Genomic DNA, 25,186 nt, shown 5'->3' on the forward strand with positions numbered 1-25,186 from the left:
TTCTCCACCCTTTCCCAACTCCAACTGCAGGCATACACTAGTGTGGCTAAGGCCCCTCTGCACCTGCATGAGAACCCTGACTTAGCCAAGGTGATGAACCTCATTGTCTTCCACTCCCGAATGCTGGACTCAGTAGAAAAACTACTGGTGGAAACTTCTGATCTGTCTACTTTCTGGTATGTCTTGGTTCAGAGCTCTCTTTAAAAAGTTTTATTGTTTCCTTTTTTCATTTTTTTCTCCATTATGCCACTTACTTCAAGGAAATTTTTTTAAGGTTATTTTATTTTATTTTATTTTTTTTGAGACAGGTCTCACTATGTTGCCCAGGCTGGTCTTGAACTCCTGGCCTCAAGCAATCCTCCTCCCTTAACCTCCTGAGTAGCTGTGATTACAGGCAAGACCCACCAAGCTTGAACTAGAGCTCTTTATCAATTCATTTGCTCTCTTGCCTGGCCTCTGTGGAGGACTGTAATTCCCCTAGACAATTGGAAAGTGTCACTTTTTTTGAGATCTCCTTAAGATGCTCAAACTCCACAGCTCACTTGTGTCAGCTTTTTAGGAATTTGAAGTTGATTCCCTTTTGTTCTGTATTCCCTTTTGTTCTTTTGTGGAAAGCCATTCGGATTTTACATAGTCTTCCCTTCTCTGGGGTAGTTAGCCCACATGTCTAGTTTCAGTCTCCTCTCTCTGGAAACTTCTTCAGTTTTGTTTTTTTTACTCTAGGAACATTGTGATTTAAAAGTGACAGGAAAAACTTTGAATTTTAGTGGACAGGAGTGAAAATAATTGAGAGGCCTAGAGAATAGGGCCTTTGGAGAATGAGCTGAATGAGTTTGTCTTCCTTAGATAGCACTTGACGTTTTTAGGCGATCACCGTTGTATACAATTCCACCCTTTGAAAGATCAAACAAACAAGTGGAAACACCATGTGTTGCCTCTGCCTTCTGTAAGCAATGAGGTCGGGGAAGATATAATACCTGTATGTGAAAAGGACATCAACATAATACTTGCAAATGTAAGAAAGTGTAAAAGAGTACATGAAGTTGAGAGGACATGGGTTGAGGAAAGATCAGTCTCATGGGATTAATTTGAGAAGATTTTCTGGAGCCTGAGTGTTAAATTTTGGGAGAAATGTGAATTAACACTACTGAAGGACTTCCAAATTAGGGGGAATGGCCCAAATCATGCCAAGGTTCTAAGGGAGGAATAGCAAATTTTGTGCAAAGAAAGGGAAGAAGATTATCGTTAAACTTGCCTGAGGTCCTTTATAAAAGTCTGGAAGGATTAAGTTTCTTGGGTTCCCTTCTATCTTAAGGGTAGGGAAATTAAGCAGGGAGTGGTAGATATCAGTAAATGTTTTTCGAAAGAATGAACATTCTCTCCGCCTCAAAGGGACTAGCTCTTAAACTCTATTTTTCTTTTCCTTTACTTTTTACTCACCACTTTAATAACAGGACTAAACCCTGATTTAAAGTCTTCCCGTTTCTCTGCAGCTTTCATCTCCGTATCTTTGAGAAGATGTTTGCCATGACCTTGGAGGAACCTACCATGTTGCGTTATGCCATTGCTTTCCCCCTGATTTGTGCTCACTTTGTCCACTGCACTCATGAGATGTGCCCAGAGGAGGTAGGTATCCTGAACTCCAGACCCTATCCTCTTTCTAGTCACATCTCATCCTTATCACCGAAAACACAGTTCCAAGGATTGATTTTGGTCCCAGAAACGGTATAAACATAGATGTATGATATAAGTCCCGAAATATCTCAGCTTCATATAGAATGTATCCTGTCTCTGGGCCTCAGTTTCTTCTTCTGTAGGAATGGGTAAGAATCTTCTGTAAGATTCAGGCAAGGGATGAGAGCAGTATTGTGAGGAAGAAGTGGCCATCCTGGTGACGACAGTCTCTTCTTTGGTCCCTCTTTCCCATAGTACCCCCACCTGAAGAACCATGGTCTTCACCACTGCAACTCCTTCCTGGAAGAGTTGGCCAAGCAGACCAGCGATTGCGTCCTGGAGATCTGTGCTGAGCAGCGAAACCTGAGCGAGCAGGTAGGCTCAGCCTTCTCTGTTGCACTCTCCCCTCTGCCGGCCCTCAGCGCCTTCTCCTCTATCTAACTTTGTTTCCCTCTCAGATGCCAAGCTCAGTAACTCTTTCTCTCAGGTATGGCTAGGGCCTTTCTGTACTTGAGTTTATGGCAGAATTCTTTTCTTAGTGTAGTCCCTTCAGTCTTTCCTCCCTTAGGACTGGATAGAGGTGTCTAAAAATACTCTTATTTGAACAGCTGTACTCCAACGAAATCTGCGCTCTCACTTGAAGAGTTCTGAGAGATGAGTTAACTTTCTAATTTACTTCCCCTCCTCTCTTTGCCCTGAGTACACATACTAAGGACAGTGGCCCCCAGGTCACCTGTCTTGTCTCATCTTTCTATCTGCATCCTAATCTGTGGCTATCTGGACATTTTGAGGCACCTCTTCTGTGTTTATCCTCAAGGCTGCTTTCTTGCCTTTTTCTTCTTATTTTTCACCTCTCCTCCCTTGACTGACTCTTAGCACCTCGTCATAATTAGTTCAACCTAAATTTCAGAAAACTTGAAAATGAGAAACTTGTTTTGCTGTTACCCTGGAGTCTTTTGGGTTTTCCAGACTACCCACCTTTCCTGGGTTTGAGTCAGGCTTGGTATAGGGGAGTGTGTATGTGTGTGTGTGTGTATACAGATGCACAGTTACATTATTACTTAACCTTTTTATTTTTCATATGAAAATTACATACAATGGGGATAAAAATACTTTCTTCATGGAAGTGTCATAAGGATTAAATAGAATACATTTAATATTTGATATACAGCACTCAATAAATGTTACCTGTTATATTAGTTGGAACTTACTGAGCACAAAGCCCTGTGCTGGGTTTTTGGGTGGGGACCCAGAAGGAAGGTACACAATTCCTGCCCTTGAGAAATGTCCCAGTTTAAGAGAAAAGGGAGTATAAATACATGCTCGAAAGAAATTTAAATAATTAATGCAAGAAGATATGCAAATGAGTACAATTGCAGGTATATGCATCACTCAATATGCTTAATCTCAGCCAGAAGGCTGAGAAAGCCAAGAAGAGATCATCAGTCAATATGAATAACTGCTACATGCAAGAACACTGGTAAAAAGATTTGCTCAGTGCTGTCTCAGGGATGACTAAAACATGACATGAGTAATGTTCACACATACCAGAACTTTTGCAACTAAATGAGTATAGGCTTTCTAAAGTTAACATTCTGAGTAAATAATTAGTGGCATTGCCATTACTATTGGAATTACATATTTTGGAACTGCTTTCAGAATCTACTACAGACAGATAATCTTTTGCATAATCTCAGGGTTGACACATCGTTTTCCATCAAGGTGGACTTGATTTTTTTGAAACAGCCAAGAGTTTGGATTTAAAAAAAGAAGGCGTGACTATAAAGTAACAAAACTGGTTTCCTCGTGTGGCTCTTATGCTGCTCTCAGAGTGATTTCAGCTGAGGAGCTTCCAGACATGACCTGCTCATGCTCAGCAGCTCTAGAGTAAATGGAGAGAATTCCAGTCACTTTGAAGGAGATGTCTGAGTGGGATGTCTGAGTGAAGACAAGAGATGCCAGGTTGATGTTTAAGCTAATTAGCAAGAAATATGATATTTTTTTAAAAAGTGGAAAGACAATGCTGGCCACATTGTGAACTCCAAATCTTTGGAGAGCTGTGGTGGTGTGGGTAATTGTCTCATGAGATAGAATGGGAAGGAGGTAGCATGTGAGATGATTGTTCCATCTAGTAAAAAATAACTGTTTTCCTATATTGGAAGACCCTGCAAAGCACAATTGAGTGGGACTTTGAGATCTTGTTCTTTATATTTGAGTTTTTCCATTAAGAAAGGCTCTCTCAGAATGTGGGTATGGGAGTGAGGCTCTGATCCCCGAAAGACACTGCCATCTTGAGACTTAGAGCCTGTACACGCAGAAATATTTATGAAAACTGAAAGGGGTAAGCCCATTCTGAATAGGCCCCCATTAAAGAAAGAGATGCGTGGAAGGAAAGAGAGAGGAAGGCAGAAAGATAAAATAACAGACAACAATGGACAACTTTTTTATAACTGTCAGATGCCGTTTTAGCAACAAATCTCCTTTCTCCATGTACCTGTGTTTGTTTCTGAAGCTCCTACCTAAGCACTGTGCCACTACAATCAGCAAAGCCAAGAACAAGAAAACCGTGAAGCAGAGGCAGACTCCCAGGAAAGGGGAGCCTGAGAGGGACAAGCCAGGAGCTGAGAGTCACCGAAAGAACCGCAGCATTGTTACCAAGTGAGGACCTGGGCCCTAGACGGCCAGCTGGGTACTGCATCAAAGAAGGCAGGAAAGGAAAGAGGGAAGGTGACACAGAAAAAAAAAGAGCGCAAGTCGTGGTGGGGAATGAGGGGCACAGAGAAGCACTTCAATGTGATTTTCCTCCTTTGCCTTTGAGGTCTACATCAATGTGTACTCTTCTAGGCTGAGTATCCCTAGAAACTGGGTCATGAGCCCAACACGTCCTTCCTAGACATTAGCAGACAGTGCCAGACCTGTAATCCAGGCTCATTTTACTTTCTAGCATGGACAAGCTACACCTAAACTTGACAGAACTGGCACTGACAATGAATCATGTATACAGTTTCTCTGTGTTTGAACATACTCTCTTCCCTTCTGAGTACCTCAGCAGCCACCTGGAAGCCAGACTCAACAGGTATCACTCTTTCCTCGCCCTCTGTTTGGACGGTAGTCCTCATACTGTACCATCTACCTCTATGTGTAGTGTGGGGGTCCTCAAAGTTGGGTCCCGTTACATTCATCCTGGTGGTCATGCTACACGGTGGAGTTGCTGATGCAGTCAAGTAGCATAGGTTCCAAGCATCTCTATTAAAAGCAAACAAAAGGAATCCCAAACCTCTATAGGTGGTTTTGATGAACACCCAGAATCGAAACCACTGGTTTAGTAGAATGAGCAAGGCCTTTGCAGTGAGCAGACCTGCGTTGACAACCTGGTCATTAGCTAAGTCATTGGAGCAGATCATTCAACTTATTTGACCAGTTTCCTTCCTTGTAAAGTAAGGATAGTGGTATTTACCTTACTTATGGATAATTGAGAATTACCCGTAATTGAGATTTGCAAAGTTCCTGACATATGTTAGGCTTTAATAAAATACATCCCTTGCCTCCACTTTGACCCTCGCTCCATTGCCCCGGAAAGTAAGAGGCACACCCCTTACACTGGAATTGGGCACTACAGTCCGCAAGTAGGCGAATGGGAGGAAGAATTATTATGAATAAGCCTCAACCCTTCTGTGTTTTGTTTTGGAGTGTGTAGCTTATTCATTCATTCAACAAATATTTATTGAACACCTGCTGTGTGTCAGCAGTATTCTAAAAGCTGTTTATACAGCAATATATGAAACAAATCAAAACCTCTGCCTCCATGCTTACTTCTAGTGGGGAAGATAGATAAACAAAATAAGAAAGCAGAATACATAGTAGATTAGGTAGTGATAAGGGCCAAGCAGAAAAATAAAGCGGGAGGCCGGGCGCGGTGGCTCAAGCCTGTAATCCAGCACTTTGTGAGGCCGAGACGGGCGGATCACGAGGTCAGGAGATCAAGACCATCCTGGTTAACACGGTGAAACCCCGTCTCTACTAAAAAAAATACAAAAAACTAGCCAGGCGAGGTGGCGGGCATCTGTAGTCCCAGCTACTCGGGAGGCTGAGGCAGGAGAATGGCGTAAACCTGGGAGGTGGAGCTTGCAGTGAGCTGAGATCCGGCCACTGCCCTCCAGCCTGGGCGACAGAGCGAGACTCCCTCTCAAAAAATAAATAAATAAATAAATAAATAAAAATAAAGCGGGAAAGGGAGATGGGAAGTATGTGTGCTGGTGGTGGTGGTGGTGGTGGTGGTGGTGGCAGAAGTGGGTGTTGCAGTTTTAGATGGAGTGGCCAGGAAAGGCCTCCTTGAGAAAGTAACATTTGAGTAAACCTGTGAGGACACTGAGAAAGCCAGGCATGTGACTACTGGGGAAAGAGCATTCTAGGTAGAGGAAACAGCAAGTGCGAAGGCTCTAAGGTTTGAACATGCCTTCTAGGTTCAGTGGACATGGAGGAAGACAGTGTGTCTGCAGTACTATGAGCCTGGGAGAGACTGGTAGGATGTGAAGTGAGGGAGGTCAGAAAAGTCACAGATTGTATATGCGCTTACATGTCATTGTAAGGACTTCAGCTTTTATTCTGAGTGAGATGGGAGATGGGGAGCCTTGGCAGGTTTTGTGCAAAGCTGTAATAATTAGACTTGACTCAGTATTTTACTCTGGCTGCATTAGTGGGGGCAAGGCAGAAGCAGGGAAACCAGTTATGAGTCTATGTTTTGATTGTCAGAGAAGCAAATTTGTTTTTCAGTTAGGTTTTTGCTTGGGTGAAGTTAAATTTGTTTGTTTTCATTACATACACATTAACTATAAGGAAGAAAGTGTCTCAGTTGCATACACAGTGTCAGGAAGATGACAGTTTGATAATGGCCCATGTGCAAGCCTTCAGACGCTGGTGGTGGTTTCCATGCCCTAGAGCAGCATGAGTGTGATATTCAAGTTTTACCTGATAATCTCTGATACTTGCTTCACTGACATCATTGTTCCCAATGCCCTACGGTTGGCCTAGAGGTTTGGCCTCAGTGTTAACTCTAAATTAGATTAGCCTTTCCCTTAGTCTGTCCCTTCTGTATTATTTTTCCCTCAAGTGGTACTTGAGAGTCTTTTCCCTTTCATTTGTGGAACAGACCAGCCCCCCCTTTCCCATCATCTCCCCTGCCATAAGCATTTTGCCAAAAAACACGAAACAAACAAAAAACTACCTCTTTCCTCTGTGGTTCACATTTTAACAAGGAAAAAGTCCTTAGTCAGAGGACTGACTCTAATTGTGAAATCTCAGATACCTGGGGAAGGTATTTTGAAAGGAGTTGGGGGTCCAGTGGTGAGGGGTCTTGCTGGTGTGCCCCTACAATAATATAGTGTGGATGGTTATTCTACCCTCTCTAATGTTGCCTATAGCTGCATGCCAGCCACGCATGATCTCTATTCAGCCCTGGCATGCCATGGCTACTCGGGATTATAATATACTTCCAAGGATTTCTAAGCATGTTTTTCTATTTCTGACAGTGATTAGAACTAATTCTTTTCAAGGAGAAAAGATAAATACTGGCACTGAGAATGCAGAGGGTGTGAACTCTCAGGTAGAGTTAGATGGAATTAGAGATCCCAGGTCTTTTACTACCTGAACTATTTCTCCAGAGGAGGAAGAAAAGCATAGTAATTACGGATCAAATGTTACGGGAATCAAGTCCCAGCTCGGCCACTGCCAGCTGTGTGGTCTTCAGCAATGATTTATTATCTCTGTGTCTCAGTTTCCTCATCTATAAAAATGAGGATAATAACTGTCCCTAGCTCATTAGGTTGCTATGAGGTTTAAATGAGATAATATGTGTAGTAAAATCCTAGCACAGCACCTGAAAGACAATATACACTCAACAATTGTTACTGTATTTATCATTATGATTGTAATTCTAATTTTTTTTTTTTTTAAATCATCTAGAGCCATTGTGTGGCTGGCTGGCTACAATGCCACGACCCAGGAGATCGTACGGCCTTCTGAGCTGTTGGCAGGAGTCAAAGCATACATTGGTTTCATACAGTCACTGGCCCAGTTTTTGGGTGCAGATGCTTCCAGAGTCATCCGCAACGCCCTCCTGCAGCAGACACAACCACTGGATTCCTGCGGGGAGCAGACAATCACCACTCTCTACACAAACTGGTCAATATTGCTTAGACTTTCCCCCTGCCTTACTTTGTGTTGACACTTTTTCCTTTACACAGTAGGACCTCAGGGCCTGAGCATTTTAGCTCCCAGGGTCATAGACCCCTAAATGGAGGGTTGCTTCTCCTTGAGGAATGGAGCAATAGCTTGAGATAACTTGAGACAAGCCCAGATCCCCTTCTGTCCACCACGAAGTTTCCTTCTCACCTTCACTGGAACATCCTTCGGCTTACCCTGAAGTTATTTGACCTTTTTCCTCTAATATCCAGTTCTTAACCTTTCTTTTTTGGATTCTTACTGTTTCAGTTTCAAGTGATCTCTCTTCCTCTTTCCAAAGTTCTCTTATTTCTCTTTTTGCCCTCACTTCTCCTTCTGAAAATCATCTGCCTACTACCATCTCTCTGGAACGTCTCCTCGTCCCCAGATGTGACTGCTGTTCTCACTAGAGAAGGGGGCCTCCTCCCGGCAACTGGAGAACGTGGGAATCAGCATGTTTCCTTTGACATGTTAAGGAAAAGAACTGGATTCCTACCTCCCCAAGCCACTGGGTGGCGCTCTTAACCCAAAATCAGCTCAGTAGGCGACGGGCTGCAAAGAAGAACCCCCTAGAACAAGGGGACACAAGTTTGCAAATGCGCATGCCAACTGGGGCCAGGCAGGAAAGGTAAACGGATGTGCCACGTGGGCCAGGCAGTGACTTTGAGGAGTTGGAGAGGGAATAACCCCTCTAAAGGAAACGGCCACCACTTAGCTCCACCTGATTGCTGCCCTGCTAAATCCCTATTTTTTACGTAAAAATCTGTTTCAAAATTTTGACAAAGAATTTTCCATAGATACCAGAGAAGGTGATTCAACCCCTCTTCCCCTGTCAACTGTTTTCAGCATAAATTCAAAGGGGAAAAAAAAAAAGTTCGACTGAGTTTGGCCCACTGGCGGTTAGCTTGTGATGTCTGTTAGATACAGACCCACAGCAAGTGCCTGGAAGAGGTGGGTTGGTGAAGCCCTCCTGTACCCACATTGGCTGTAGCCCAGCTCCTTTAAGTTTGCCTAGAGGTCAGGAGGAACTATTTGGAGACTGATGACCTGTGCTCACAGGGTACCTCTTTGCCCAGGAGGTTTGAGAGTATATTTCAAAGGAGTGTAATTAAGTAGTCACTTTTTTTCTTGCCAGGTTGAGCCTGTCTTACCTGACAGAGGGTAAGGGTGAGGGGAATACGGCTGTTGGAAAGAGCAGTGGTTGAGGGAGGGGAGTGCATGCTATTGTGTTTGACAGTATAGCAAAATACCCTCTAGGTTAGAGGTGAAGTGGAATTCCAGTACTGCCAGTTGTTTTCGATCCAACAGCTTGGGGTGTTAATTAGAACACTGTACCATCATCTTTGAGTTTCTTCTCCCTACCCCAGTCTTTTGCAGAGTTTTTCTTTCTGAGCTCAGTGGTAGTAGTAGGGAGTGGTGGTAGGGAGAGGGGATTGGACCCTAATCTGTGCTTTCTTGGCCAACCCTGTAGGTACCTGGAAAGTCTGCTTAGACAGGCAAGCAGTGGGACCATCATCTTCTCCCCAGCCATGCAAGCCTTCGTCAGCCTGCCCAGAGAAGGGGAGCAGAACTTCAGTGCAGAGGAGTTCTCTGACATCTCTGGTGAGCCCAGAGCTTGGTCTTCTTTTCAAGGAGCTGAGCCCTTCCTTCACTGTACAGAGAATAAAAGACTAGGACATGTATTTAGGTTGATGCAAAAGTAACTGTGGTTTTTGCAGTGAAAAGTAATTGCAAAAATTACTTTTGCACCAACCTAATAGTAAAGGGTAAGGGATAAAGTGTAAGAAGGACATTCTCCTGTTTGGAATTATTAAACAGTGGTTTGTTGTCATGGCGGCTGCTTCTTCTTCTTCTTCTTCTTCTTCTTCTTCTTCTTCTTCTTCTTCTTTTTTGAGATGGAGTCTCGCTCTGTCGCCCAGGGTGGAGTGCAGTGGCATAATCTTGGCTCACTGCAACCTCCGCCTCCCAGGTTCAAGTGATTCTCCTGTCTCAGCCTCCCGAATAGCTGGGACTATGGGCATCTGCCACCACACCCAGCTAATTTTTTACATATATATTTTTTCAGTAGAGATGGGTTTTCACCATGTTAGCCAGGATGGTCTTGATCTTCTGACCTCATGATCTGCCCGCCTCAGCCTCCCAAAGTTCTGGGATTACAGGCATGAGCCACTGCGCCCAGCTGGCATCTTATTCTTTAGGGATACATTTTAGAGTTTTAATCAGTGTTTGGATTGCTGATGTTTAATAATAACGATGATGAGAGGATACATGGCATTTATTGTGGGCTAAGTTCTAAGTGTTTATGCATATTAACTCAATTAATCCTCATAACAGCCTTGAGGTATAATAGATACACTTATTCCCATTTTTCAGATGAGGACACTGGGACACAGAGAGTTTAAGGAACTTGCCTAAGTCCACACATTCATAAATAGTAGGACTGGGAGTTCAACTCCAGGCAGTCAAACTCCAGGACCTGGGGGCTTAAGCGCTGTACAGTGCTGCCTTCCAGTGTCTAGAAGTGCTTTTGTGTCTCAGGGGGAGGCAGGTAAGGAGTGTGTAGTGAATGAGATGGGAAGCCGTTCCCTTTCTCAAGAGGGTTTGAAACCATACAGATCCTTTTTAATAGATTTGTTTCTACCAAGTAATTCATGAACTATCCTACTTCTTTCTCCTTCCTCTCACCTCCATATAAATCAGGGATGCTGCGTAGTATCTGGGACAGGGAGAAGATGTTCCAGTGATGCTGTCCTCTCTGGCCTTCTTCTTTGGGGGGTGCTAAGAAAGCCAAAGTACACAGTTCTGTTTTCCATTTCTGCCTCCTTCCCATCATCCCGCCTCCATCAGTAAGCTGACCCTACGCTTTACCTGCTGCAGGTTTCAGATGTCCCCTTCTCATCAACTCTACCCACAAACTGTAGGCAGCCTCTAAAATCAGCTTTAGGTCTTGCTGACAAATGACAAGCAGCAGGAGGTAATGCTGATTCCCCCTTCTACCACCCCCACCCCAATTTCCCTGGGTTGCCATAGTGATGGGGCAATGCTACTGCAAAAATAGATAGATGGAAAGAGAAGGATGCCCTAGGGTTGCTAGCTGAGGGTAGAGAAGACTGGAGTAAGGAGCTTTGGCAGATCCAAACTGGTAGATCAGTGTGTCTCCTCTCCGTCAGCTCCAGAAGGCGATTCAGCTCTTATTCCTCTCTGTCAGCCATTGTGGCATTATCCAAGTTGATTGGCCAGGAAATCCCTTCATAGTTCTCAGCTCAGTTCTTCCTATTAAAACAGGTTGACTCTAAAAATGTCTAATATCTATGGTGGACAAGGCTCTGTGTCAGTGGCTGTGACCAGTTCCGTTTCCTCTGTCATTGATGGAGGTGGAGATCACCGGTCCTGCCTTGAAAGACTTGAGTGTGGAGCCTTGACTTCGATTTCTCTCTGAACTCTTACGAGCAATATTAAACTTGCCTTTCTTCTACTGGTCTTTTGTTGTTGTTACTTCTGGTCTTTCATGGTTTTCCCTGCTGGGATGGCCCATAGCCAGAGATCATAGCTAGAGCTCCTGCCTATCTGGATTTGTCACTAGTGTTTCTACCATGGGATTTCCCCAGGCAGGTTTTATTTAATTCACAAAGGGCCAGAGCAGGCTGGGTGGCAAGGGATAAAGCACTGGGACTGACTAGAGAAAAGAAGGATTTAAAGGAATAAAGAACTGAGACTCTGGGGGATGTGTGTTGATTATGAAAAGAGAAAAGGTAGCTCAAGGAGAGGAAAATTTGGACAGTGCGACACTAAGTAAGGGAAGTAAAGGGGAAAACATACAAAAAACATCAGATCTTAGATGAGGAAATAGTTGTATCTGCTGGGATGCAGTAAGGGGCAGTAAGACATTGCACTAGGCTTCCAGTACCAGCCCCTGATGTGGTTAAGTGGCCTTGGACAAGCACTTAACACCCTTGTCTGTAAAACCATGATGATCCTTCCTATGCCACATGCTTCAGAGGACTCATAACATCATCATAATAATCCCTTATCCATATATTTTCCAAAGTTTTTATAATGTATCTTATTTACTCTCACATCAATTCTGTTAGTTGTTCATGGCAGATATTCATATCCTCATTTTACAGAGAAGTAAACCAGGCTCAGAGAGGTTCAATGACTTAAGGTCTTACATCTAATAAAACTAGTATAGCTAGTACAGCAAGAGTAAAACCCAAGTGTCATGTAAAGGGACGTGGGAAAGTGTAGATTCTCATAGGAAAGTGAAGTAATTAGTTATCATTTGTGGTAAGCCTTGGTGTGAGTACCGGTGGAGAGAGGGTAAATGTCCCATGGACTTGCCAGACTTGTCACTTGAATGTAGGATTTTAGGCCATTTTTGCTCCTTGACTCCTCATTTTCTTTTCTTGCTGGAAAACATTTTATTTATTTATTTATTTATGTATTTATTTATTATTATTATTATACTTTAAGTTCTAGGGTACATGTGCATAACGTACAGGTTTGTTACACATGTATACTTGTGCCATGTTGGTGTGCTGCACCCATCAACTCGTCAGCACCCATCAACTCGTCATTTACATCAGGTATAACTCCCAATGCAATCCCTCCCCCCTCCCCCCTCCCCATGATAGGCCCCGGTGTGTGATGTTCCCCTTCCCGAGTCCAAGTGATCTCATTGTTCAGTTCCCACCTATGAGTGAGAACATGCGGTGTTTGGTTTTCTGTTCTTGTGATAGTTTGCTGAGAATGATGGTTTCCAGCTGCATCCATGTCCCTACAAAGGACACAAACTCATCCTTTTTTATGGCTGCATAGTATTCCATGGTGTATATGTGCCACATTTTCTTAATCCAGTCTGTCACTGATGGACATTTGGGTTGATTCCAAGTCTTTGCTATTGTGAATAGTGCCGCAATAAACATACGTGTGTATGTGTCTTTATAGCAGCATGATTTATAATCCTTTGGGTATATACCCAGTAATGGGATGGCTGGGTCATATGGTACTTCTAGTTCTAGATCCTTGAGGAATCGCCATACTGTTTTCCATAATGGTTGAACTAGTTTACAATCCCACCAACAGTGTAAAAGTGTTCCTATTTCTCCACATCCTCTCCAGCACCTGTTGTTTCCTGACTTTTTAATGATTGCCATTCTAACTGGTTTGAGATGGTATCTCATTGTGGTTTTGATTTGCATTTCTCTGATGGCCAGTGTTGATGAGCATTTTTTCATGTGTCTGTTGGCTGTATGAATGTCTTCTTTTGAGAAATGTCTGTTCATATCCTTTGCCCACTTTTTGATGGGGTTGTTTGTTTTTTTCTTGTAAATTTGTTTGAGTTCTTTGTAGGTTCTGGATATTAACCCTTTGTCAGATGAGTAGATTGCAAAAATTTTCTCCCATTCTGTAGGTTGCCTGTTCACTCTGATGGTAGTTTCTTTTGCTGTGCAGAAGCTCTTTAGTTTAATTAGATCCCATTTGTCAATTTTGGCTTTTGTTGCCGTTGCTTTTGGTGTTTTAGACATGAAGTCCTTGCCCATGCCTATGTCCTGAATGGTATTACCTAGGTTTTCTTCTAGGGTTTTTATGGTATTAGGTCTAACATTTAAGTCTCTAATCCATCTTGAATTAATTTTTGTATAAGGAGTAAGGAAAGGATCCAGTTTCAGCTTTCTACTTATGGCTAGCCAATTTTCCCAGCTGGAAAACATTTTAAATGTTCAAATTACCCTATAGCTGTTGTACAAATACTCCAGTGCCTTCTGAGTCCCATCTGGGGCCTCTCTAACTCTGTTCCAGAGATGCGGGCCTTGGCTGAACTCCTGGGCCCCTATGGCATGAAGTTCCTGAGTGAAAACCTGATGTGGCATGTGACCTCTCAGATTGTGGAGCTGAAGGTACTATGGAAACAAGCCCCTGGGAAAAAGGTCCTACAAGAGGGTGGGTATAGGAGACTGGGCATGGGGGGAGATGTAACATTGGTCTCTTCTTTTCCTGCTTAATGTCTCTGTGTTCCTGGGCTGCAGAAGCTGGTGGTGGAAAACATGGACATACTTGTTCAGATCAGATCCAACTTTAGCAAGCCGGACTTGATGGCTTCTCTGCTGCCCCAGCTGACAGGTAAGCGTCCTCTTCCCCTACAGTGAGAAGAAGCTGTGGAATCACATTGCAGATGACAGGGGTTTTCAGGAATCTGGAGGCTAGGCTGGGTCTGTAGAATCAAAACCATCACCAATGTCCTAAATTCTCTTTTCTAACACCCTTCTTTCTCCTCAGGGGCTGAAAATGTGCTAAAGCGCATGACCATCATTGGGGTTATCCTCAGTTTCAGGGCCATGGCCCAAGAGGGACTTCGGGAGGTGAGTTGGTGGGGAGGGGTCTGTCACAGAGTAACAGATACCTCTGCGGGTAGGATTTGTGTGAGAAATTGTGGAAGTATTGCAGGAATCAGTTTTAACTTCTGCTTCAGAAGGGGTTGATGAGCATTGAGAAGAGGGAGCGTAATTTGGCAGAGATCCTAGAAGATCCCTGGGAATAAATGAGCTTAAGAAACCTAGAGGCATAAGGAGAGGGATAGCTTGGAAAGCTGGCTAGGTTCTTATGTAAGTTGAGTGCCCCTCCTTTTTTAAATTTCTACCTATTTTTGAAGGCACTGGTCATGGTCTTGTGGACTCATTTATCTTCTCTTTCCTTCAGGTTTTCTCCTCTCACTGCCCATTTCTTATGGGTCCCATTGAGTGCTTGAAGGAGTTTGTCACTCCAGACACAGACATCAAGGTATGGGGGAGTGCAAAGTAGAATCTAATTAGGAGACTTTTGTTGTTGAAGAGGAGGTAGCTAGGATCTTGTAAGGGAGAGCACGTTCTGAAGAATACCACAGGGATAAGGGCGAGGGTTCGAGTAGGAAAACTGGTCAGATGAATATTCTTGGAGAGAAAGAGCAGAGCTGGTAAGACGTAGGGGGTTGGAGAGAAGTGGGAGGCTGGGAGACGCTGTGAGGGTTGGGGAGACATTACTGGAGGGGAAGGGGTAAGACCTGGGGTAGTATCTGTAGGTTTTCACCTGACATGAGCACTGTGCAAATTAGGTAAACTACGTGCAAACAAGTCCGCTCTTTAGTCTTGAGGTTAGGTACTGTTTGTAGGAAGATTTGTTCCTTTCATTCCTACCCACCCTGCCTGCCCTCCGTCTTTTATTTTCCTGTCCTTTTCCTCCTCCCATTGTTAAGCTTTCTGGTTCCTCTATGTCTGTATCACCTGTCTCAGACCCCCATTTACTACAGGAGATGGTGAGAGGAAGAAGGGCTTCCGCAGGCAATATAAGTTAAGCATCCATTTCCCACCCATCTCCCACTTTTGAGTCATCTTGTCTTTTGAATCATCTGGAACTAAGAAGTATGCTATGGCAGGAAATACAGCTAAAGCCTAGGAATAGAATCCTTCAAATGCATAGGGCAGGCTCCTTCTCTTATAATTGATTCCTTTAACGGAGAGTGGTCTGTGAAAAGAGGAAACCGGTTAGCAGGAAGAATTAAAGTTATGTGTTAAGAAAATCTTCCTTACTTTGAGATCAAAAGAATTGTGAAATTTCCCCCTATATCTTCCCAAAATCATGAGGGGCAAGTGACTATGGGGGCAGTGTTTCACTGGGATAGCTGCCCCTCTTGAAAGATCTTTGATTTTAAGCTGAGCCTGGATTTCTGGCAGCTGCTGATGTTGGTCCAAATGCTCTAGGCTGTCAGGAGCTTGTCTAGCTGGTATCTCCTGGGTAGCTCCAATCTTTAGGCTCTGCCTGCCTGTGAAAATAAGCAGGTAGGGGGCAGAGAGGGAGGATGGCCTGTCCATCAGAGATGCTGTTACTGCCTCAGAGGAGCAAGAAGATTAGAAGAAGAAAAAATAAAATCCCTTCAACCATCCCTTTCTTCCCCCAGAAAACCTCATGAACCAGGTTCCTTATCTCCGAGGCCATGGTTCCACAAATGATCATTTAGGCAGTAGGGGATTTAAATAAGGGTAGAACAGAAGGTGGCAAAGATTTGGCTTCTGTGTCAGTACCACAGGCAAAGTGTGTGTATGTTGTTATGTCTGTGGGATTCTTTTTTTTTCTTGAGACAGAGTCTCGCTGTGTTGCCCAGGCTGGAGTGCAGTGGTGGGATCTCAGCTCACTGCAACCTCTACCTCCTGGTTCAGGCAATTCTCATGCATCAGCCTCCCGAGTTCCTCCTGGAACTACAGGTTCATGCCACCACACCTGGCGAATTTTTGTATTTTTAGTAAAGACAGGGTTTCACCAGGTTGGCCAGGCTTTTCTCCAACTCCTGGACTCAAGTGATCCGCCCACCTTCATGAGCCATCCCTCTGGCCAGTCTGTGGAATTACTTGCATGAGATAGTTAGTTGTCCAGTATTAAAACAATTATCCTTGTTCTTTCAAAAAACATTTTTTTTTTACATCTAAAAAGAGGTCTAGAGACTTAGTATGGGAGTAGGGGCTTGGGGCTGTGTCCTGGGAACCTGACTGTAAGTACAATGAGAGATTCAGGTATCAATCAATCAATCAATCTTTATTGAATGCCTTCTATGTGCCCAGCATTATGTTAAACACTAGAGAAGATAAAGAGAAATGCAAAACTCCTGGCTTTAAGATAAAGGAAGAGGATGGAAAGGCATCACATTTCCTCTATTAGTCACTTGGGTCGATGCTTTACACGTGTGGTCTAATTTAATCTTCACAACAACTATGTAAGGTAAATGTTATGCCAGTTTTATAGATGGGAAAACGAGGGATCAAAGAGGTTAAGTAACTTTTAGTCAAGGTCACACACTTAATAAGTGGTGTTGCTAGGACTTGAACCCAGATCTCTCTCACTTCAAAGCTTTTTTCTTCCTTCACTATGCCATGAGGTTTTAAAAAACTATCTATTTGGGGAGATAAGGAGATGAGTCTTGCATTCTATCTACAAAGATAACTAACACCAGATGCTGTGTGTGATCAATGCTAAGTCAGTGGTACCGACGTTAAGGAGGGAAGAGCTGGGTTTGGGCTGAAGTAATCAGGTAGGGCTTGACAGAGAAGATGAGATCTAAGGGATGGATGTAACATATATATATATAAAAATAGAAGAGAGAAAAGGACCCTCGAAAGAGGGAAGCACCTGAATCAGAGTATGGGAGAGGAAGTTGTAGTTTGGGGACAGTGAATAAATTATCCTGACGGCACCGAATGAAGGAAGTATTTAGGAAAATGAAGTTGAAAAAGTAAATTTGTACTATGGGGTGTCCTAAAGGTTTTTTTTTTCCCCTCTGTAGGATAGGGAGAGCTATGAAGGGAATATATAGAAAAGATTATAATAAACCAGAAAGTTTAAAATCTGTGATTAGCTAGGCATTGTGGCTCATGCCTGTAATCCTAGCACTTTGGGAGGCTCAGGCAGGAGGATTTCTTGAGCCCAGGAGTTTGAGACCAGCCTGGACAACATAGTGAGACTCTCTTTCTCTTTCTCTACATATATATAAAAGTATCTTTTAAAAAAATCAAACCTGTGATTAAGAAGTCCTGGCTACGCATTCCTGTCAAGCTGTTATGTCCTGCGAATCCTCTTTAGAATGCTGTTTTCTTCTCTCCAGGTGACCCTGAGTATCTTTGAGCTGGCATCTGCTGCAGGTGTGGGCTGTGACATTGACCCAGCCTTGGTGGCTGCCATTGCTAATCTGAAAGCTGGTGAGATTGGGGAAAGGGGGCATGATTTGGGAAAGGAGGGCTTGGGCCTTATTTTGGGTGGAAAAATGTCAATGTCAAAGAAGGCTTTATCTGAGATTATATATTCAGAGGATATAAGCTGAGAGTGAAGGAAGGACCCTAACCTTCAGAAAATACTTACATAGTCAATTTAGATTTATCCTCAGGTTTCAACTAGTTGATCTACCAATCAGCTAAAAAGCACTAAGTGAGAGTCTGCTTGGTGCTCAGCAAGTGCTCAAAGGCATTTACTATCTGGTTGGGAAAATAAGATTAATGCAAATGAAACAATGAGAGAACAATACAAAATAGTGAGTTGTGTGGTATAGCACCCAAGTTCCCCATAGTGATTTTGTGCTTTCTCCCTCCACATAATCAACTTGACGCTGTTTATTTCTTCCCATGTCACACTTGACACTTATATTTTCCATTACACATTTCCTCTGATTGCATTCATACCTATACACACTCAGAACAGGATGAACCAAGGGGCTAGGATTAAGGCCTTTCAAAATGGCCAGACTTACCCTTCTTCTTCTCTCAAGGTGGGCGAGAATCTTTCCTCTTCTTCCTGCCTCTCCACTCCATCAGGCAGTGGACAGGCATCCTAGGGTTGCATTGTACATCAGCAGAGCCCTTGGCTGAAAGTTCTGCCCTGTCACCAGGGAGGCCTCCAGGACTGGACTCAGGCCGCTCACTGTAGGTGGATGCTAGTCCTGTTTCTTCAGGAAAATTAAGTAATAACTTGCCCATAGGGCTTTATAAAGTGTTTTCATAGATATTTTCTCGTGTGATCCTCACAGCAATTCTGTGAAGTAGGACCCCTGTAACAGATAACTCCTGTTTACTGACCTTATTCATTTTTCTTCTTTTCCTTTTTCCCTCTCACCAGATACTTCATCTCCTGAGGAGGAATATAAGGTGGCCTGCCTGCTCTTGATCTTTCTGGCAGTTTCCCTCCCATTCCTCGCCACCGACCCTTCTTCCTTTTATAGCATTGAGAAGGATGGTAAGTAAGGGGTAGGTTTGAGACACCAGTGCTATTCAAGTTAGTGTCCTGGGATAGAGAGAGGAGACAGAGACACTGGAAAATATAGGTTTCTGACTTGGGTGTAAAGTTCTATTTCAAAAAGCACTTGAAGGCTGGGCACGGTGGCTCACGCCTATAATCCTAGCACTTTGGGAGGCCAAGGTGAGGTGGGTAGATCACTTGAGCCCATGAGTTCAAGACCAGCCTAGGCAATGTGATGAAACCCTGTCTCTACAAACATAAATAAACTAGCCAGGCATGGTGGCCTGTAGTCCCAGCTACCTGGGAGGCTGAGGTAGGAGGATGGCTTGAGCCCAAGAGGTCAAGGATGCAGTGACCCATGATTGTGCCACTGCATTCCAGCGTGGTGACAGAGCAAGATGCTTTTTTTTTTTCCCTGAGATGGAGTTTTTGCTCTTGTTGCCCAGGCTGGAGTGCAATGGCGCGATCTCGGCTCACTGCAATCTCTGCCTCCCAGGTTCCAGCAATTCTCTTGCCTCAGCTTCCCAAGCAGCTGGGATTACAGACATGTGACACTATGCCAGGCTAATTTTGTATTTTTAGTAGAGACGGGGTTTCTCCATGTTGGTCAGGCGGGTCTCAAACTCCCGACCTCAGGAGATCCACCCGCCTCGGCCTCCCAAAGTGCCGGGATTACAGGTGTGAGCCACTGCGCCTGGCCAAGATCCTGTCTTTAAAAAAAAGGGAAAAAAAACACCCCCTACCCTTAAAAACAAAACGAGACAAAACAAAACACCACACTTGAGAATGAGAGAATAAACTATGCATAATTCGATTTCAATAAGATTTCATAGGAATATCATGCCTCTAATCCCAAAATGCCTTCTCATCCTTTTGGTGTCAAATACTGGTGGCTCAGCCTGATAACATGAGAAATCACCAGTTTGGGTCATCCTGGAGTGACTTACTTTGTCATTTCCTTTTGTTTCTCTCCATCTATATAAATAATAACCTAGGTTACAACAACAATATTCATTGCTTGACCAAAGCCATCATCCAGGTGTCTGCTGCCCTCTTCACGCTGTACAACAAGAACATTGAAACTCACCTCAAGGAATTTCTGGTGGTGAGTGGGTCTAGGTTATAAAGAATGGAAGACTGCAAAGGGCTGGAACTGGTTTGACTTAAATCTGTAGACAATTATCGTTGAACAGGCTTTTGAGCCTAACTTCCCATCTAATTCATTCAGTAAAGAATGAGAATCTACTATATGAAAGGCAAGGGTTTCTTCTATATTTCCTAACAGCTGGTGTTTCAGCCTCTGCTTGAATATTTGGAAGGATCATTGGACAAAGAGTCAGGAAATCTGAGTTCTAGTTTTGGATCTGCCTTTAAGTAGTTGTGTGACCTCTGAAGTGCCAAGCTTTTGGGGCCTTGGTTTTTTCATAAATAAAACAGGGAGATTAGACTGAACCCCTGAATTCAGATTAAACCGAATGCATGCACCTTGGTGTGCATCAGAATATCCTGGGGAGCTTGTTAAAATACAGATTCCTGATCTTTACACCAGACCTACTGAGTTAGAATATTGTAGGGTGAGTCTAGGCCTCTTTGTTTTTAATAAGGCCTCTGGGAGATCAAATGCACATTAAAGTTGTAGAGTCACTGAGTCTTATAATCTCTAAGGCCCTTTCTAAGTCTGTATGGACAAATGGTCAATGACTACTTTTCAAACTTTAATGTATATCAGAATCACCTGGAGAGTTTCTAATTTAGTCGATTAGGGTGGGGTTGAATAATATGCATTTCTGTTCCCAGGTAATCTTGATGGTGCTTGTCTGGGGATCTCACTAGAACCAATGGTCTAGATTTCTAGGGACTGGAACTTAAAATTAGGCAGCAGATTCCACTGTAGGTCATATCCAATTTCTTTGAAAAAAATGTTAAAAAAAATTTGACTCCCTGTAACTCTCACCATGGATCTTAGTTTTACCTCTGGGAAAACTCAGAATAGAATAGGCCCTAGAATTTTCCATTCTGCATCCTCCATGGAGGAATTTTGTTCATATACTTCTGATACATGGTCCATTCCCCTCTGCCTGCTTGAGCATTCTCAGTAACAGAGAGCTTATTTCTTGCAAAGTATGGCCCCATTGTAAGAACCAGGGCCTCTGTCTCCTTCCAGGAGGAAACACAGCAGATCATATTGTTCTCTCAGGAATTATACCCTCATCCTGAGAAGTGCATGTCAGGGATCATAAGCTTGGTTAGAGTGTCTCTATTTAAGCTGAGGCACCCAACCAGATAGACCTGGCTCAGCATCTTAAATGCAAAGAGGATTCACACCAGATCTCTGAGAAGGGGTGAGAAGGGAATCCCCCTGCCCTTGCCTTCCCTTTTATCCTCTTTGTTTGCTAAATGCAGGTCACCTGGGCCTGTGATACAATGAATCATGTTTCTTCTTTGACCCGCTGGGGGTTTGGGGATGATGGAGATGACAGCCATTTGGGAGTTGACTGGAGAGTACCATGAGTGCTGTGTCTAAATCAGAGGCTCAACACTGCCTCTAGTCAGATGGGGAGTCAGTTGTAAACAGCCTGATGACAGTGGTGTCTGGAGGCTGCCTAGGAAGAGATAGGTTAATCTCCTGACATACATCACCTGCCTTTGCTCTAGGTTGTTTCCTTACCCCTTGCAATCTCTCCCCCTAGCACTCCTGGCAACCTGTTGTCTGTACTGGCAGGTCCATGAGATCCAGGCTGGCTTACAGGCAGCATGTATCTCTGAAACCTAGGAGATTTGCCACTTTTTCACCCTGAGTCTTCAGGAATATTCTTGCACTTCTTAACTCTCCTCCTTGATCTTTTCTTAACTTCCTGCAGCCTGAGGCTGTTTGATACTGACCTCTATAAAAATCTGCTTTACAAATTCCCTTACAGGTGGCCTCTGTCAGCCTCTTGCAGCTGGGCCAGGAGACTGACAAGCTTAAAACCAGAAATCGCGAATCCATTTCTCTGCTCATGCGCTTGGTATGTATCTTATTTCAGCTGGTCTGAGAACAGGGAGTGGAAGGGCCAGAGGGAGACTCCTCTTCAGAGTCTTGCCATTGTCGTCACCCAAAAGCATTAACTAAGGACTTAATTCTGCATAACCCTCTGAGTCTAGTTCTCACATTCTGGTTAACATTCTAAACTTGTCCTATAATGCCAGAGTAGAGTCTTCAAGGACTTCTGCAAGACAGGGCCTTCCTGGCCCCTAAGCTGGCTGGGCCCGTGTCCTGCAATATTCCTGAGTCTGACCTGGTACGGCGGCTATGCCCCTTTTTGGTAATTACCTGTCCAGTACAAGTTTGGTTTCACTGGACAGTTTTCTACCACTGCCTTTCTTGTCTTTAAGAGTACTATGAAAAGAGTGCTGGATAACACAGAGCTGAACTCAGAGGTTGAGGGGTGGGAGCTCAGAGCAGGGAAAGGATTTTAGCTACAAAGCTGTAAGGCAGGGAGCCTGGTGGGCCGTGAATCAGGCAGTTCTGCTGTCTCTTCTCCTTGCTTCCCAAGCTGTGGGCTTCTCTCTACTCTGGCAGAAAGTTTTGGGAACTCTGACTCAGTTAACTTTGAAAGTTTTTTTCCTCGTGACCCTGTTTCCCTCTTCAACACTCTTACTCACTCTTTTGCTCTGATTCTCCATGTTAGTAATGCACTTAGATATGGACAGGAAGGGCTCTTGCCCTGGGCCCAGTGTTTAAAAGGCCCTCCTTGGGCCCTCTTCTAGTAGAGTGTTCTGGGGCCCTCCTCTGGCCAGAGGGAAGGGGTAGAGCCTGTACGCCACCTTGAGGCCCATACGAGAGGTATCTGGGGCCCCAGAATACTTTGCTAAGCAGCTTCAGCCCACTTGTAGGGCCTGTGTTAAACTTCTTCCTACTGAGGCGGACCGTCCTACTGGTGGATGTATCTCTAGTGCCCAAGGGACATATGGCTGGAGTTTAGATATGCAGATAAGGAAGTCTACAAGTGCACACAAAATCCCTCTAACTGAGGGTGGGAGGAGAAGAGGGACTGGGCTGGAAGCTTGTTTCTTCCCTTCACCCTGTTCTGGTGCAGAACTTGGAGGAGTCCAAAAATTCTTAATTCAAACCTGGGCTTCCATAAGACTACAAAGGAGCATTGTGAAGGTTGAAAGCTAGAATATACTAGTTCGTTAGCTTGATTTAATTAGTCATATGATATGTGGACCTCCATCTGTATTCTTGTCCCAGGCCCAGAAATGCTAGGGGCCAGGGATTCCTGGGACTCCTCCAGGTCTCCTTGAAATACACAGGCACTGAGTGGTATTTATGCCTTAGTTTCTCCAGCTAGAAAAAGGCCTAGGCTGGGCTGGTTAAGGATTATGATAGAGAGGAGAATGGACATGGGGGTGGATGTATTTGTGTGGGATGTGTGTGGTGAGGCAGGAGGGCAGAGGAGGTAGATGAGGGCAGAGTGAGGGCAGTGCCCGTGGTGGTGGGCTATGTGGGGCACAATACATAGAGCAGCAGCATGGCCTTGGCAAGGCAATGAGTCCTTCTGAGACTTCGGCTCTCTGTCCATAAAAGTGGGTAATAATCCTTGTGGTAGAGTGGTTAGAATTCATAAGATATGTGTGAAAGTGCCTAGTACGTAGTAGATGCTGAGCAAATGTTAGTTCCCACTGTCTGCTGCTCATTTTAGGTTCTGGATGATTTTGGCATGACTCTTCACTTCCTCAGGTAGTTTTCACCCCTGTCAGGTTGGAGGTGATTCTGTATTACCCCCCTGTATTCTTACCTCCTTCTGCTTAGACCCCTTCCAACACCCCAAAATGTGGAAAGTGTTTGCCCCTGTGGCCTTCCAATGAGGCCAACAGAGTGACAGGAACAGAGCTAGCATCCGGCACTTTTTGATGGAGGGGGAAACTAGAGGGACTAGTTGCTGCAAAGCAATTTAAATGCAAATGTTTCCATTGAGAAACTAGAAATGACTGAAGGCAAAGGAGCTGTATTCTGAGTTGAGAGGCTACTCATGTAGCCTCAAATTCTGGCCAGCACTTCTGTCCCCGGGGTCTTTCTGTTTTGGCTGTCAAGCCTGGGCCATGCCTCAGTGTTGCCAGTCTGTTCCTGGTACAGGTTTCCTGGGGAAAGACACGGCTCTTATAGAATCATGGAATCCTAGATGCCAGAACCAGACCAGATCCTGGCAATTAGTCCAGTACTTACAAGTCATAGATGAGCAAACTGAGGAATAGGGAGGGAAAGAAGATAATCAAGGTCTCCCCTAAAATAGATGGCAGATTTGGGACTAGAACCCAAGTTTCTTGGTCATCACTCTAGGGCTGTTTCCACTCCCATAAACTTCTGCTACTTGGGAGCCCTGTTATTTTCTTGTGCTTCATGGAGAATAGAAAGTCTTGGGCCAGTGGATTCACTTGAAGTCATTATTCATTTCCCTGTACCTGAGGGTAGCACCTTGGAGAAGACAGCTCATCTCTTTCTCGGCTGAGTGTTTGAAAGTCTTGCCTAGCAAGAAATTCTTTGATATTTAACCTGTCATCAGGGCTACAGTTTTACCAGCAGATTTCCCTTCCTTCAGCCTGCAGTTTTCTGCTCTTTTGCAGCTGTTGTGTGTGCATGTGTTTGAGAACAGGAAAATCTTACACATTTTAAAACTTGAAAGGACTTCAGAGAGAGAAACACGTTAGAGTAGATATGGTAGATTCTCTTTCCTTAGTGAATTTTCAGGACTTGGAGTACCAGATATATTGTGGAGAACCCATCTGTGTGAATTGCCAGAGGATATGGGACACCTCTCCAGAGTGTGTTTTTAGTCTCATTACCTCTTGGATAAGGAAGGCACTGAAGGAAATACACCCTGTCCCTTCCTCAGGGATGGGGACCCTCCAGTCCAACACTAGGCTATGCTGCTCTTCATGAACATCCCCTGTCCACCCACCTCCCCTCTTCACCCTCACCCCCACTGTCATTCTTACCCAGGCATCTTGATCTATCTTCCTGCTTGGCTGTGGGGGCTGCTGGGATTACCACAGCATGCAGGCTTCTAATTAAACTAATTAATCATGCCTGCTCCTTTATGCAGCATCCTTACTGTTCCCCAAGCACCGTACTGAGAGAGGGAGGAGACTGAGGCCCAACACAAGAGGACCCATGTGAATTCCAGGCCCCTCTTCTGTGGCCTGCAGTGGTGTTTGTTCCACTCGCTGCAAAGCTTTGTAATTAGCACTTTTATACATCTTTACCTGCATCTGTGTGCTGCCCACCCACATGTGATTTAGCATCCAGACTTGGAGAGAATGGGTTTTGCTGCCACTAGGAAAGTGGTTCTTTCCTGCCTTCTGCTTCTGTGCCCTTCACATAGTCCTGATGAGGGGGTCAGGGTCAATGATAATGGAGCTGAATATGCCACATTGCCTTCCTGGAGCCAAACCAAGTGAGGGAGGAAGGGGGGGGGGTGTGATTTGGAACCCTGTTCACTTATAACCTCAGGGCCTCAGAGGGCCTGGGGACTATGCAAAGAGGAACAGGGTATCACAG

General features: G+C 44.3%; 1 protein-coding gene across 2 annotated transcripts in view; it reads left to right on the top strand.

Annotated features, from left to right (window-relative positions):
- Positions 1-25,186, top strand: part of NCKAP1L (NCK associated protein 1 like) — a 52,123-nt gene that overhangs the window by 21,956 nt on the left and 4,981 nt on the right. The window contains exons 16-30 of one of the 2 annotated variants that reach the window (XM_021923262.2): positions 31-176; positions 1,494-1,626; positions 1,930-2,049; positions 4,187-4,332; positions 4,619-4,750; positions 7,636-7,854; positions 9,365-9,495; positions 13,696-13,793; positions 13,923-14,016; positions 14,173-14,255; positions 14,593-14,673; positions 17,522-17,615; positions 18,526-18,642; positions 19,641-19,750; positions 21,564-21,653. In XM_021923262.2, coding sequence (XP_021778954.1) covers positions 31-176; positions 1,494-1,626; positions 1,930-2,049; positions 4,187-4,332; positions 4,619-4,750; positions 7,636-7,854; positions 9,365-9,495; positions 13,696-13,793; positions 13,923-14,016; positions 14,173-14,255; positions 14,593-14,673; positions 17,522-17,615; positions 18,526-18,642; positions 19,641-19,750; positions 21,564-21,653 — 1,794 coding nt within the window. The remainder of the gene's footprint in view (positions 1-30; positions 177-1,493; positions 1,627-1,929; positions 2,050-4,186; positions 4,333-4,618; positions 4,751-7,635; positions 7,855-9,364; positions 9,496-13,695; positions 13,794-13,922; positions 14,017-14,172; positions 14,256-14,592; positions 14,674-17,521; positions 17,616-18,525; positions 18,643-19,640; positions 19,751-21,563; positions 21,654-25,186) is intronic. The other variant, XM_021923263.2, reaches the window with a different exon arrangement.

The sequence above is a fragment of the Papio anubis genome, chromosome 9 (genome assembly GCF_008728515.1).
Source record: "Papio anubis isolate 15944 chromosome 9, Panubis1.0, whole genome shotgun sequence".
In the NCBI taxonomy this organism is placed as follows: domain Eukaryota; kingdom Metazoa; phylum Chordata; class Mammalia; order Primates; family Cercopithecidae; genus Papio; species Papio anubis.